The sequence below is a fragment of the Suricata suricatta genome, chromosome 8 (genome assembly GCF_006229205.1).
Source record: "Suricata suricatta isolate VVHF042 chromosome 8, meerkat_22Aug2017_6uvM2_HiC, whole genome shotgun sequence".
NCBI classification, from domain to species: Eukaryota; Metazoa; Chordata; class Mammalia; order Carnivora; family Herpestidae; genus Suricata; species Suricata suricatta.
Window position 1 is genome coordinate 12,223,443 of NC_043707.1, and position 13,592 is coordinate 12,237,034.

General features: G+C 50.6%; 1 protein-coding gene across 1 annotated transcript in view; it reads left to right on the forward strand.

Annotated features, from left to right (window-relative positions):
• NOMO2 (NODAL modulator 2) overlaps nucleotides 1-11,629 on the forward strand; it is a 54,423-nt gene extending 42,794 nt beyond the window's left edge. Inside the window, exons 27-31 of the mRNA XM_029946785.1 lie at nucleotides 91-201; nucleotides 1,957-2,058; nucleotides 3,707-3,826; nucleotides 7,983-8,075; nucleotides 11,000-11,629. Coding sequence (XP_029802645.1) covers nucleotides 91-201; nucleotides 1,957-2,058; nucleotides 3,707-3,826; nucleotides 7,983-8,075; nucleotides 11,000-11,131 — 558 coding nt within the window. The 3' untranslated portion in view covers nucleotides 11,132-11,629. The remainder of the gene's footprint in view (nucleotides 1-90; nucleotides 202-1,956; nucleotides 2,059-3,706; nucleotides 3,827-7,982; nucleotides 8,076-10,999) is intronic.
• Nucleotides 11,630-13,592: the final 1,963 nt, after the last annotated feature.

Consider the following 13,592-nt stretch of genomic DNA (forward strand, 5'->3'; position numbering starts at 1 on the left):
GGAAATTTGCTCGGAAATGGCTCCTGGGATGTCAGCCAGCAAGTTCCCCTCCCAGCTTCCTCGCTCCCAACGCTCCTGATCTCTTTCTAGGTCGGCAATAACGACATCGACGACGTAAACATCATAGTTTTCCGGCAGATTAATCAGTTCGACCTAAGTGGAAACGTGATCACTTCCTCCGAGTATCTCCCTACGCTGTGGGTAAGGCCCGCTTTTACAGCTACGGTCTTTGCGGCTCTGAGAAGAGTGGGAGGGGGCAGGAGGGGCCTGGCCAGCGCCAGCGCGGGCACAGCGCTCATGCCGAGGGCTGAGGTTGAGAGCTGAGAAGCCTCGATGCCAGCGTGTCTGGGAGAACGGTTGCTGATTGCTGGAGAGAAAGGCATCATATTCGCGGATCACTTTGTCTATTCCTAGAAATGCAGCTTTGGAAGTTTTGTGGTATGTACCTACTGAATGCTCAGTACGACTTAGAGTCTAAAGCAGAAAGATGACTTCACGGCAGAGCGCTTTGTAACTTGGAAAGTTCTGTCCAGGGTGAAGGTGTGGGCAGGGGCCTAGGAGTCGGACAGTCTGAGCTGCGTCCTGCTCGCCCTGCCGCCAGTCACTCCAGGCCCCTGGACCTTGGGTTTATCCTCTGTGCAACCCTCTTCAGGTCTCTTCAGGTTCTAACAAAATCTCTATGTCTGCAGTTAATGAAATGTTTATACAAGGCCCTACGATCCCTTGAAAAATGTCAGTGAATTGCCGTGAGGGTGTATTTTTCCGAATGTAATTTTATATACTGTGACGTGTTTGCGTTGAGAGAGAAGGTGCGTTTAGGTCTTAACTCCCCTCTTAGCTCACCCTTCCTTCCAGGGTTGCAGGCATGTTGCTTTTGGGGGGCGAAGAGGGCGGGGCAGCCGTGGGGCAGTCAGGAACAGACGGGGGCGGGACGCACAGCTCCTCAGCTCCATGGGATGGTTGCTGTGTTGTAGTTGTGGCCCGGTGTTGGCATCACTTCCCAACTTTCCAGAGAAGCCGCAAGTTAGAGTTAAATGAAATCACTTGATTCTTAAACATACTCAGTGAATTCAGTTTTGCTTAGGACACTGTGTAGGGCAGAAGGACACGTGCGTGGTCTTGGATGTGACCCGTAAGCCTCCAGTCTGCGAGTTGTTTTAGGAAAACTCGTGACTGTGTGTTCTGTAGATGAAGTGTCACAGTGGGCCCTGGAGAAGGGTGACCATGGCGTTCTCTTGTGACACGCGCAGGCGGGGGCCCCTCAGCCTTCTGCGTCAGGCGGGGCCCTTCCTCCTCACGTCCCGTTGGTTGTGACAGAGAGAAGGAGAACAGGCCAAAGAGAAAGAAACACTAGAAACAAAGGACTCAACTGCTTCTGGAAACAGCCAGAAAACCAAATGGGAATGTGTTGAGTTTAAGGAATACTTGTGGGCTTGAGGGTACAGCCTACGGAGAGGCGGTGCCGGATGGGCCGGACCCTCAGCGACGTGGGCCACGCGCCAGGCACCGCCACGAGTAGGTTGTGCACCTTTGGGTGGCGCAGGCTCTGGGTTAATAATGACACCTGTCCAGAGCCAGGCTCGGTGACGACGTGTGTAAAGTGCCTGTCACTTGCCCGGCGTGTCACAGCTGCATCAGTCGCTGCTCCGTTTGCATTGCCATCATACTAACTATTGCCATCTCCTGTATGGACGTTAAGTCGCCAGAGTTGATTTTAGAATCTTCCATTTCTATGCAGGTCAGGGAACTGGAGGCTCAGGTGATGGAGGAACTCCTTATGTATTCCTGTCGGGGTGGGGGTGGGGTGCTGGTTTCTCTTTCAAATAACCGTGTTTCCAAAGATCCTTTTCCCCCTGCAGGAGATGAGCTGTCCTGAGGACGAAACGCAACGTTGGAAATGAACTGTTGGTCGTGTTTTCATTTCACAGCACGTCCCGCTTTGTTTCTCCTCTCCAGGTAAAGCTTTACAGGAGTGAAAACCTCGACAGCCCGGTGCACACGGTCTCCCTGGGCCAGTCTCTCTTCTTCCACTTCCCGCCCCTGCTCCGGGACGGCCAGGTAACCGGCACCCACGGCCCCGAAGCAGCCCCTGCGTCCCGTCCCATGTCCCCCTGGGTGGAGACACCTGACGTGCTCTCTGAGTCGGGGCGGGTGGGGGAGGGGCGGCTCTGTAGGGTTTACTTCTGCTTAATCTGCTGTTTGCCTGTTTACAAAAATAATACACGTTCATGGCAGGAATTTTTGGGGGAGGAAAAGTCAGATACAGTTCTGTCATCTAGAAATAACCGTGGTCAGTGTGCTGACAGGTATCCTTTGGGTTTTTTTTCAGTGTGTGTGTGTGTGTGTGTGTGTGTGTGTGTAAATACACACAGGTGTATTTAGTTTAATAACTCAAGGCCAGGACCATTGTGTACATTGTTTTATAATCTGCCTTTCAGTGAAGAATACATCAGAAATCTTTTCCCCATCATTACATGTTTTTTTTACTGTTTTTTTATGGTTGCTCAGCTGTCCATAATGTAGGAAATGCAATAATTTATTTAACTCAGGCCTTAACAGTGGATGTCATTTACTGATTCTAGACTATTTATTATCACTTGTGTTCGGACGGAGCAAGCCATTGTAGTTGAGGTGCTGGGAGCAGACTTGGCAAAGAACTCAGTTCTTTTCTGTGGGCTCAGCGTGCACTTGTCAGTAGGGAGCCCACATATGACGTGTCCTCTCCTGGCTTCATACCACCTGCTGCGGGGATGATAAACTGTGGCCTTTTTTGGGCATGAAACAGCTGTAAAATAATGAACTAAGTTGCAATGGAAGTTTGGAGTCGCTCCCCATTTCTTTAGATGCCCTTTGAAATAGCTACTATACCCTGTTCTTTTTTTTTTTAAAGATTGCGCTTTTTTTTAAAGTTTTATTTATTTATTTTGAGAGAGATAGAGTGGGGGATGGGCAGAGAGAGAGAGAGAGAGAGAGAGAGAGAGAGAGAATCCCCAGCAGGCTCCACACTGTCAGCACAGAGCCGACGTGGCGTTCGAACTCACAAACTGTGAGATCATGACCTGAATGGAAACCCAGAGTCAGACGCTCAGCCACCTGAGCCCCCCAGGCGCCCCGATAGTCACTGTACACGGGAAGCAGCGTGGGCTCTGGGCTCCGACTCCACCTGGGCTCACAGCCCGCTGCGACACGGGAGCAGTGAACCCGGCCTTGCCCGTGGTTGGGGCAGAGCCGGGACTTGCCCAATGCAGGGCTCACAGTGCCCAGCACACATTGGGCTCCCACGCAGGGCTGTGACTGGCACCGGCGCTGTTCCCGAGACGCTGTGTTCTCAGAACTTGCCAGCTGATGGGCTGCTTAAGGGTCATCCCTTAAAAGTCACCCTCACTTAGGATCGAGAGCAGCCTTTCTCCGTTCCTTCACGTATCTCCCTCTTCCGAATCGGCTCATAATAACTTTCTGTGATTCATAAAGTCAGATTCTCAAAGGACCACAATTACGTCGTGGTTGAGTGTGCTTATGAAGAAGTGCCGCTGGCTCTGAAAGCTTTATCAGAAGACGCAGTCTCTGACATGCGGGGACACACGGGACACGTGCCCACTGAGGTCCCTCCTCTGGAGTTAGTGGCCTTGGATGGATGTGTACCCTTGGGGATTTCTTTCAAAACAAGAAGTCCTTCCTAGAAGTAACTTCTCCTTTCTCTGCACAGAATTACGTCGTGTTGCTGGACTCCACGCTGCCCAGGTCCCAGTACGACTACGTCCTGCCCCAGGTCTCCTTCACTGCAGTGGGCTACCATAAACACATCACCTTGATCTTCAATCCCACGGTAAGGACGGGGCCGTGGTGTGTGTGCAAAACCGCCTTAGGGGTGGCGAGGGAGGACAGCCGTTTGAGGACTCTCGCCTTGAGTCCTGATTGCATTCTGGATTTCCCTGGATGCCTGTCTGCTTCTTCGAGTGCTGATGCCTTCGGCTCCCTGTGAGGAGAAAGCTGTCAGTGAAGGCAGGGGATTTGTTTAGGTCGGTGGCTTGGGAGTGATTTTTAGGGACAGGGGTCACCACTGTGTCACAATTGGGGTATCGTGGCCCTCCAGCCAGAGCCGCGTGACGCCTGCTCTGCCCAAACTTCTAGAACCTGCTGCCAGTTTACGGGAATAGGGAGGATGCAGGAGCAGGTAAAGGATGCCGCAGGCATGAGTCAGCAAGGTGCAGGTGGTGAGAAACTGCAGGACAATAACCTGGAAGCTCACTGACTTGACAGATCACAAGAGAGGGGAACAAACAAACCACAGGAGCGGGGTACCTGTAGACTAAAAGAAACTTGCTCATCTCATGAGCCACTGGCAGTGTGTGGGGCCCACTGGATCCTGTATGGACCAGACCGAGAAACAGAGCAGAGCAAAGAACACGCACGTGGCCCTCACGTTCGTGGGATGATTCTGTAGACGGTGCTTCCCAAAGCTGGCAGGCGCTGGAATCGGGGGGTTAAATGCGCACAGCAGCAGCGAAGATGGGCTCCAGGGCCCAGCCTCTAACCCACTGACTGTGCGCTTGGTGGAGGGAGTAAAAGTGGAGCCCAGCAAAACGAAAATCGGGCCTCGTAGCTACTGCACTGATCTTTGTTGCAGGCCTTATCGGCGTGAAGAGCAGCAGCTCCGCATTTCCCTTCTTAAAGAGCGCTGTGTGCACAGCAGTGGATTTAGCCAGTTCTTGATCCTTTTTAACACCTGCATAGTGCTCCTTTGTGTGACTCTATCGTAGCATCTTCAGTTAGGCCCTGCCTGATGGATGTTTGGGTAATTCCTAGTTTTCTGCCGTTACAAATGACCCTTTAGTGATGGGCCTGGTGTGTGCATGTTGTTGAATGTCAGTCTGTCTTTGGAATAGACTCCAAGAAAGGCTTGCTGAGTCACAGGGTCAGTGCTTCTAGAATATCGCTTGATGGTGCCACTTCCCGTCCGTAGGGCTGTACTATTTGCATTCCCACTAGCACTGTGTGCGAGCACCCCTGTTGCCCACAAGGGGAACAAAAATTAAAGGTTTTCTGCAGCATAACGGATGAGAGGTGGCATCTTCCGTCACTGTCCCCTGCATTTCTCATCCATGGGGTTCAGAACCCAGGTATTGCCCTTTCTGGGAACGCTTTACTTTTGAAACTATTTTTCTAGATGGTTCTAGATTTTTCTGGATTGTTTCTAGATTTTCTAGGACCTATTTTTTTTTATCTATTCCATAAGCTCTTTGTATAAGAGGGATATTAAACCTTTACGATATACGTTGTCCACGTCTTTTCCCAATTTATCATTTATTTTTTCATTTGGATTATGCAAACGTGTAGTTTGTTTTTTATATCAAAACGTGTCACTCTTTTTCTCATTGCTTCTGAATTTTGAGTCATAGTCTGGAAAAACTCCCCCCCTCCCAGTCTTAGAGGAATTTATTTCTCCATCAGTACCTGTATGGTTACATTTTATACATTTCCACTTCTAGCCATTTAGGGCTTTTCCTGGTGAAGGGTGTAAAGAGTAGCTCCACATTTATCTTTCCCACATGCACACACGCTACCATTTTGTGCTTTTCAAACGGCGTCCTGGATGCGTGGTAGGTCGGGGTTCTTTCCCGTCGAGCGGAGCAGAGACCCAGGAGGAGACTGAGCAGGGAAGGCTCCGGCTTGTCGCAGCGGAGGCGGGGCCTGAACACAGCTCTTCCGCTGCTCTCTGAGCATCTCTGATGAGGGGCTCGCGCTCAGTGACTTGGCAAATACAAATTTTACCTGAAGTAGAGTTTTTCTGGTGACTCCGGGAGGAAGCATGTACCTTGTTCCCCACATTGAGACGTGGTTGGAAGGTGTCACCGACATGAGCACGTAGGGAACCTTCCGTCCCTGTGTGGAGGCACGTTTGCACCCCAGTGAGAGGCAGAGGGCCTCTGTGACGGGCATTGACGGTCATCTCGGACATCCCCTCCTGCCGCCCCTCCCCACCCCCCCACCAGGAGACTCATCCGGATCCAGGGAGACACTTTGGCAGCTGGCGACGGGAACAGAGATGCTGCTGGGTGGCAGCCGGGCAGCTGCTGCGCCTCATGGCTGCGGCCCAGAATGTGCCTGTCACTTCTGAGAACACGCCCCCTACCAGGGTTGCCTGGGAGACCAGGGGCCCATGTGACAAGGAAGGGAGCGTCCACCCCTGAAGGGTACCCAGTGCTGGTCCTCACACAAACCTTTCCGGGGAGGTGCCATCCGTCAGAGAGCATAAGTGAGGAACTGCGCTCCCTCAGCAGAGCTGGGACTCAGAAGGAGGTGCCTGACCTCCCATCATGTGGCTTCCCGAACATTCCAGCTGTCTGGAGGGACGACTCTGCCGAGCATCAGCAGGGCCCTGACGAGCGCTCCGCCTCGTTCTCCTGTCGAGTGTGCAAACCGAGAGCTGCATCCGGTCCATGTCTCATGCACCGCTGACAGTTCACGCAGCTGCTCTCGTTGGATGTCACATCCCCCGCAGTAGGTGCTTTTGGTGTCAGCGCCTAGTCGTGCCTGGCCCGAGGCTTCACACGATTGCCCGGGGTCACATGGCCTTCACCCCCTGCGGCTTCACCATTCAGTATTTCCTTCCACAGAGAGTCAGCTGGGATCTAAGACCTGTCTGATAACCAGGGACAGGCCGCTGGAGGTGGAAGTCTGTTCCCGCCCCAGTTCTTTCATTTCTGAGCAGCCGTCCCTTTCTGCCTCAGCCCTCTCGGGGTGACATGGCCCCAGTGTCCTTCCCCAGCCTGGGTGCTCCTCAGATGTTTCGACCTCAGGACCCTACCTCCCCATTAAAAGTCGTCGAGATTTTGGAAGAGCTTTAGTTCACAGGGGTGTAATCTGTTTTTACTTATTATATTGTTATCTGTCAGAGTGATGGTGTCATCACACATAACTTCCAGAATGGTCCACCATTCACTTGTGAAAAAATGAGAGCGAACAAGGCACATAACATCTCAGTGTTGTTACAGAAATGGTTCAGACTTTGGAAGTCTCCTGAAAGGGGGTTCCCTAGACATTTGTTTGAGAACCAGTGCTCTGGCTCCTTAACTTGCTCTGTCGTTACCTGCAAGTTTCTGTTTGTTTCTTTTGTGAGGTACAGGTTCATTTGCTAGTATCGAGACCCAGAATTTCAGGGGCTTTCATAAGATGGCAGTTTCTGTCTTGTGTCAGCATCCAGGACGGAGCAGTACAGGAATGGTACAGAAGCCCCAACGTATCGGGGACCCAGCCTCCCCCTCTCTTGGGCATCTGCCATCCCCTAGCACATCATCTTTCCCCCAGATGGCATACCTGGCTGGTGGGAGGGGAGGGCACACTGCTGCTCTTTTAGGGAACAGCCTGGATATGTGGCCAAACGCTTCTATTCATGTAGTCTTGGCCAGAATTAAGTCCCTGGCTATCTTAGCTGCAAGGGAGGCAGGGCGTGTGTGTGCTCTGATTGGCCCAGATGAAAGTTGGGGGTCTGTTGGAAGGGTGAATGGCCACTCGGACACAGCCTGCCTCCTCTCCTCACTAGAGTGACTCTCTGGGACCAGCTCATCTGTCGCTGTGCGCCTGAGCCTAGCATGGCGGGTTCTCCGTACCCCCCTCCAGGCAAGAGCCTGGTGTGTAGCTGGGCCTCTGCACAAGGAGGCCCCTTACTTCTCAGCCTCAGGGATTGCCCACTCCCCACAGCTCGGTTTCCTCAGTTTAGTGGAGGCTCAGAGAGTGAGACCTACCTTGTCTTGTGATTGGCATCTGTCTGGCCCAGAGTGTCAGAGAGCAAGCAGGGGAGTTCGGGGAGCAGAGGATTCACCTGGAAATGTACCCAAGTCGCTGCCCTTCCTGACCGTGGAGAGCAAGAGTTGGGTCCCGTGGATGCCTGGGCCCCGGCTAGGTGGGCCGAGGGGTGGGATGACGGGCGGCGGGGAAGTGGGGAGCCTGCAAAGCAGTGATGGTGGTCTTGGTGTCCACAGAGGAAACTGCCCGAGCAGGACATCGCGCAGGGCTCCTACATCGCCCTGCCTCTGACGCTGCTCGTCCTGTTGGCCGGCTACAACCACGACAAGGTAGGAGATCCAGACGCCCTGCCAGAAAGCGCAGGTTCAGGGTGACCCCCCCGCACACGGTGAGGGGTCCTGTGTTGCAGAAGATAGGACATTGCAGTGTCGGAGTGTGAAGGCCGCAGATCCAGTCCCTGGTCCTCCCTTCTTTTCTTCCTTTTTTATTTAAATTTTTACTTTATTATTTATTTATTTTTATGTTTTTACTTAAATTCTAGTTAGTTAACATGTAGTGTAATACTAGTTTCAGGTGCAGAATTTAATGATTCGGAGCTTACGTATAACATCCAGTGCTCATCACAACAAGTGCCTTCCTTAGTCCCCGCCATCCATTTAACCCGTTACTCCGCTCACCTCTAACAGTCTCGCATGGTTTTGCCTCCCTCTCCCTTTTTTTCTTTCCCTTGTGTTCATATTGTTTTGTTTCTGAAATTCCACATATGTGTGAAATCGTGTGGTATACGTCTTTCTCTGACTTGTTTCACTTAGCATAATATACTCTGGTTCCATCCATGTTGTTACAAATGGCAGTATCACATTATTCTTGATGGCCAAGTAACATTCCCGTGTGTGTGTGTGTGTGTGTGTGTGTGTATGTGTGTGTGTGTGAGAGAGAGAGAGAGAGAGAGAGAGATACATTTTCTTTATCCATTCATCATTATCACTCATCCAAATGACCATTGACAATATGGGCTCTTTTCATAGTTTGGCTATTGTTAAACATTGGGGTGCATGTGCCCCTATGAATCTGTATTTTTGTATCCTTTGGGTAAATACCTACTAGTGCAATTGCTCGGTCATAGGGTAGTTGTATTTTTAACATTTTGAGGAACCTCCATACTGTTGTCCAGAGTGGCTGCACCAGTGTGCACTCCCACCAGCAGTGCGAAAGGTTCCTCTCTCTCCGCGTCCTTGCCACCATCTGTTGTTGCCTGAGTTAACTTTCGCCACTCTGACGGGTGTGAGGTGGTATCTCATCATGGTTTTGATGTGTATTTTCCTGATGATGAGGGATGTTGAACATCTTTTCATGTGTCTGTAGCCATCTGGATGACTTCTTTGTGAAAAAATGTCTATTTTATTCATGTCTTCTGCCTGTTTCTTAACTGGATCACTTATTTTTTTGGGTATTGAGTTTGATAAGTTCTTTATAGATTTTGGATATTACCTGTCTAACACATATGTCATTTGCAAATATATTTTTCCATTCCAAAGGTTGGTTGTTTCCTTTATAGTTCGGAAGGGTTTTTTTATCTTGATGAAATCCCAGTAGTTCCTTTGGACTTTGTTTCCTTTGCCTCAGGAGACACGTCTAGTGAAAGTTGGTACAGCTCATGTCACAGAGGTTACTCCTGTGTTCTCCTCTAGGGTTTCGATGGCTTCCTGTCTCACATTTAGATCTTTCATCCATTTTGAACTTATTTTTGTGTATGGTATAAGAAAGTGGTCCAGTTTCAGGTGCCTTGGTGGCTCAGTCGGTTGTGTCCGACTTCGGTTCAGGTAAAGATGTCACAGTTTGTGAGTTGAGGCCCACGTCAGGCTCTGTGATGCAGCTCAGAGCCTGGAGCCTGCTTCAGATTCTGTGTCTCCCTCTCTCTGACTGTCCCCCATTTTCTCTCTGTCTCTCTCTCTCTCTCAAAAATTAAACATACGTTAAAAAAATTTTAGAATGTAGTCCAGTTTCATTCTTTTGCATGTTGCTGTCCAGTTTTCCCAACGCCATTTGTTGAAGAAACTGTCTTTTTTCCATTGAATAGTCTTTCCTGCTTCATTGAAGGTTAGTTGACCATATAGTTGTGGGTCCTTTTCTGGGTTTTCTATTCTGTTCCATTGATCTGTGTGTCTGTTTGTGCCAGTAGCATGTTGTCCTGATCACTACAGCTGTGTAATAATACTTGAGGTCTGGAATTGTGATGCCTCCAGCTTTGCTTTTCTTGTTCAAGATTGCTTTGGCTGTTCGGTGTCTTTTGCGGTTCCATCCAAGGGTTAGGATTGTTTGTTCTAGTTCTGTGAAAAATGCTGGTGGTATTTTGATAGCGATTGCATTAAGTGTGTAGATTGCTTTGGATAGTACAGACGTTTAACAGTGTTTGTTCTTCCAGTCCACGAGCATGGAATGTTTTTCCATTTCTTTGCATCTTCTTCAGTTTCTTTCATAAGCTTTCTACGGCGTTCAGTGTACAGATCTTTTTACATCTTTGATTAGGCTTATTCCTAGGTATCTTGTGGTTTTTGGTGCAATTTCAGACGGGATCAATTCCTTGATTTCCCTTCTACTGCTTCATTATTGGTGTTGAGACATGTGACAGGTTTCTGTATGTTCATTTTGTTATCCTGCGACTTTGCTGAATTCACGTTCTCAGTTCTAGCAGTTTTTTGGTGGAGTCTTTTGGGCTTTTCACGTAGAGTATCATGTCGTCTATGAATAGTGGAACTTTGACTTCTTCCTGCCAACTTGGATGCCTTTTATTTCTTTTTGTTGTGTGGTTGATGAAGCCAGGACTTCCAGCACCGTGTGAAACAGTAGTGGGGAAAGCGGACATCCCTGTCGTGTTTCTCACCTTAGAGGGAAAGCTCTCAGGTTTTCCCCGTCGAGGAGGAGAGTAGCTGTGGGCTGTTCATATCTGGCCTTGACGATGTTGAGGTGCGTTCCCTGCGTCCCTACTTTGTTGAGGGCTTTTATCAAGGGCCTTTCAAGGCCGTAAGCCTCTTGTAACATCTCCCCCAAGTCCTTTGTCCCCGTGTCTCTGCCAACCCTCACCAGCGCCAAGACCTCTCTGCCTTGTCTTGAACCGAGAGTCACCAGTTCGCACACAGTGGATGGTGAGCTGCCTGAAGGAGGAGGCGTGCTGGCCTGTGAGGCTCGTGTCCCTCTGGGCAAAAGTTTCCTCCTGGTGTCTGTCTTTCTCACCCCCTCTCTTTCCTTCTAGCTCATTCCCTTGCTGTTGCAGTTGACAAGTCGAATACAGGGTGTCCGAGCTCTTGGCCAGACAGCCTCTGACAATAGTGGCCCAGAAGATGCAAAAAGACAAGCCAAGAAACAGAAGACGAGGCGAACGTGAGGAGGAAGAGGGCAGGGGAATCTCACGCGGGACAGGCCGCAGCCTAGGGGCTACCACCACCACCACCACCCGCCCTTGGCCTCAAGCATGCGTTCAGCCAAGTTCAGCACGTGCCGTCGGCCCCGTTCTCCCGCCAGCGCAGGTGCCCCGGCCTGCCCTCCCTCATCCAGCCCTTGGTGCAATGCAATGAATGGACCCTCTTGTCACTCTGCTGAGCACAATTTATTTTCTGAGTTGAAGATAATTTATTATTATTATTTTTGTCAAAGAAGTATTTAAGCTGTGCTAGTGGTGTGAGAATGTGATTCTTCATCTTGAGTACTCGTTTGTAAGAATTGCAGTAAACGTGGGGTTTTGGTCCGCTAACGAGGTACCTGTCGGAATTCGCCTTGTCCCTGAACTTCCCCCCGCACCGGAGATCCCTGCTGGGAACTGCACAGCCAGTATCTGCTACTAGGAGGTAAAAATCAATAAAACTGCCCATTCATTCGTGTTGCAGCTCATCTCGGATCTGTCTCTTCGGCGACACGGGCACAAAGCTGGGGTCCTAAATTGAGATTCCTCGAGGGGCACGTAGGACCTGAGAGAAGTGCAGGGACAGGAGCATCCTCAGCAAGGGTGAGGGGACCCACAGCAGCCATCGTTGGCCTCAGTGCCAGGAGAACGGGAGGGAGGCCGTGTGGCAGGATGAACGGTTCCCACCCCGTGTAAAGCAGCCAGGCTTTCTGGGCTCCTGCTTGCCTGTGCTCTGCAGGAATGCACCTTGACAGATGTAGAGAAACCACAAGGACGAGTCATGTGTGAGACCGAAGTTTTAAATGTGAGTGACAAATTCCATTTATTAAGAAACCACACAGGGGCACCTGAGCGGCTCAGTCAGTCTAGTGTCCAACTCTTGGTTTCAGCTCAGGTCATGATCTCATGGTTTTGGGGACTGAGCCCCATGTCGGTTCTGCGCTGATAGTGTGGAGCCTGCTTGGGATTCTCTCTCTCTCTCTCTCTCTCTCTCTCTCTCTCTTTCCACCCCCCACCCTTGCTCATGCAGATGCTCGCTCTCTCTCTCAAATAAATAAAACTTAAGAAAAAAAATAGTGTTTAAAGAAAATAAGGAAACCACACAAACCAATCAAAATGCATGTGCGAGTGGGGGAGGTGTGAAGACTGCTCACCTGCGTAAGGGATCCACAGCAGTTCCCAGCATTAGTTTATTTCTTACAGGAAGTGACTGATGCAGGTAAGTTACACTGGGGAGGGGACACATCCGTCTGGCCAGCATTTACTGAGAACTGCGCTCGACGGGCCCTGGGTTACGAAGATGGGTGGTGGTGCGCCCGCGTCTGCTTCACGCTTGCACCCCTGGTGCCTGGCACGCTCTGAGTGTTCTGTGAGGAACGTGCAAGTACACAGGCGGGCATAGGTGGGCGCTCTGTGCCCGCTTTCCCAGAAAGCTCCCGTCGCTGAGTGCAAGGCAGTGTGGCGAGCTGAGGGCCTCCTGGTGGAGGAAGCGCAAGGGGCCTGGGGGTACAGAAGCAGAGGTCTGATCCCCCCTGAAGGTCTAAGGGGAACTTCCTGGATGTGATGTTTAAATGTTTTTAAGACCCAGAATGGAGAGAGGAGGAAGAGGGAGAAGTTGTTGCTGGGTGTGATTTGCCAACGCAAAAGGTCAGCCTGAGGGTCCCCCGGTCCTGGCGATCTCCTCAAGAGTCACCGTGTTGCTAGCTGGTGGCCCTTGGCTGTTGGCCATTTCTTGGGCCAGCTTTTTTTTTTTTTACCGTGGAAGGAAGTAAACTCTTGGAGATCTGGGACCGGTGAGATACATAATCCAGTTCTTGGAGTGTATTCTCACTCATTCCAAGTGGACACCCAGAAACATCCCTTTTAAATGTTAATGGGGCTTTTTATTGACATGGTGTAAAGGTTAAGAGCTTGTGAAAGATGCTCCTAAATGTCAGTGCACTCCTTCCAGTTCCGGCTGCTGCCATTAAGTGGCGGTCTTGCCCCGCGCTGGACGCGGGTCACCCGGGGAGCCGCTGCGCCGGTGGGTGGAGCGGAGCCACGCCGGCATTTCTCAGTCCATTTGAAAGTTGGGCTCATTCCATTGTCTGATTTTCTCATCTTCTGGCAATCTCAGGACCGAGCTCCTCCTCTTCCCCCTGGGAGGTGGACCGGTGAATGATGTTCGAGGGCTTTGACTAGGGCTGAAGTTACATGAGAAGTTTTTTTTTTTACCCTGAGAAAATGTTTAAACGTCTAAAATGGTGGGCTCTTAACTCCGTTTGCACATTTCTGCTTAAGCAGCCATGAAATTTCACTGAGGACACCCCAAAGACCTGTCATTCTAAGGGGCTGGCTCCACTAGAGTCTTCTGGCTTGTCTTGTTTTGAATTTTATCAACCCCCCAGCAAGGATTGGTGGACAGGGGGGTTGGGAGGTGCTGCAGGTGCGCCCAGAGCAAGAGGGG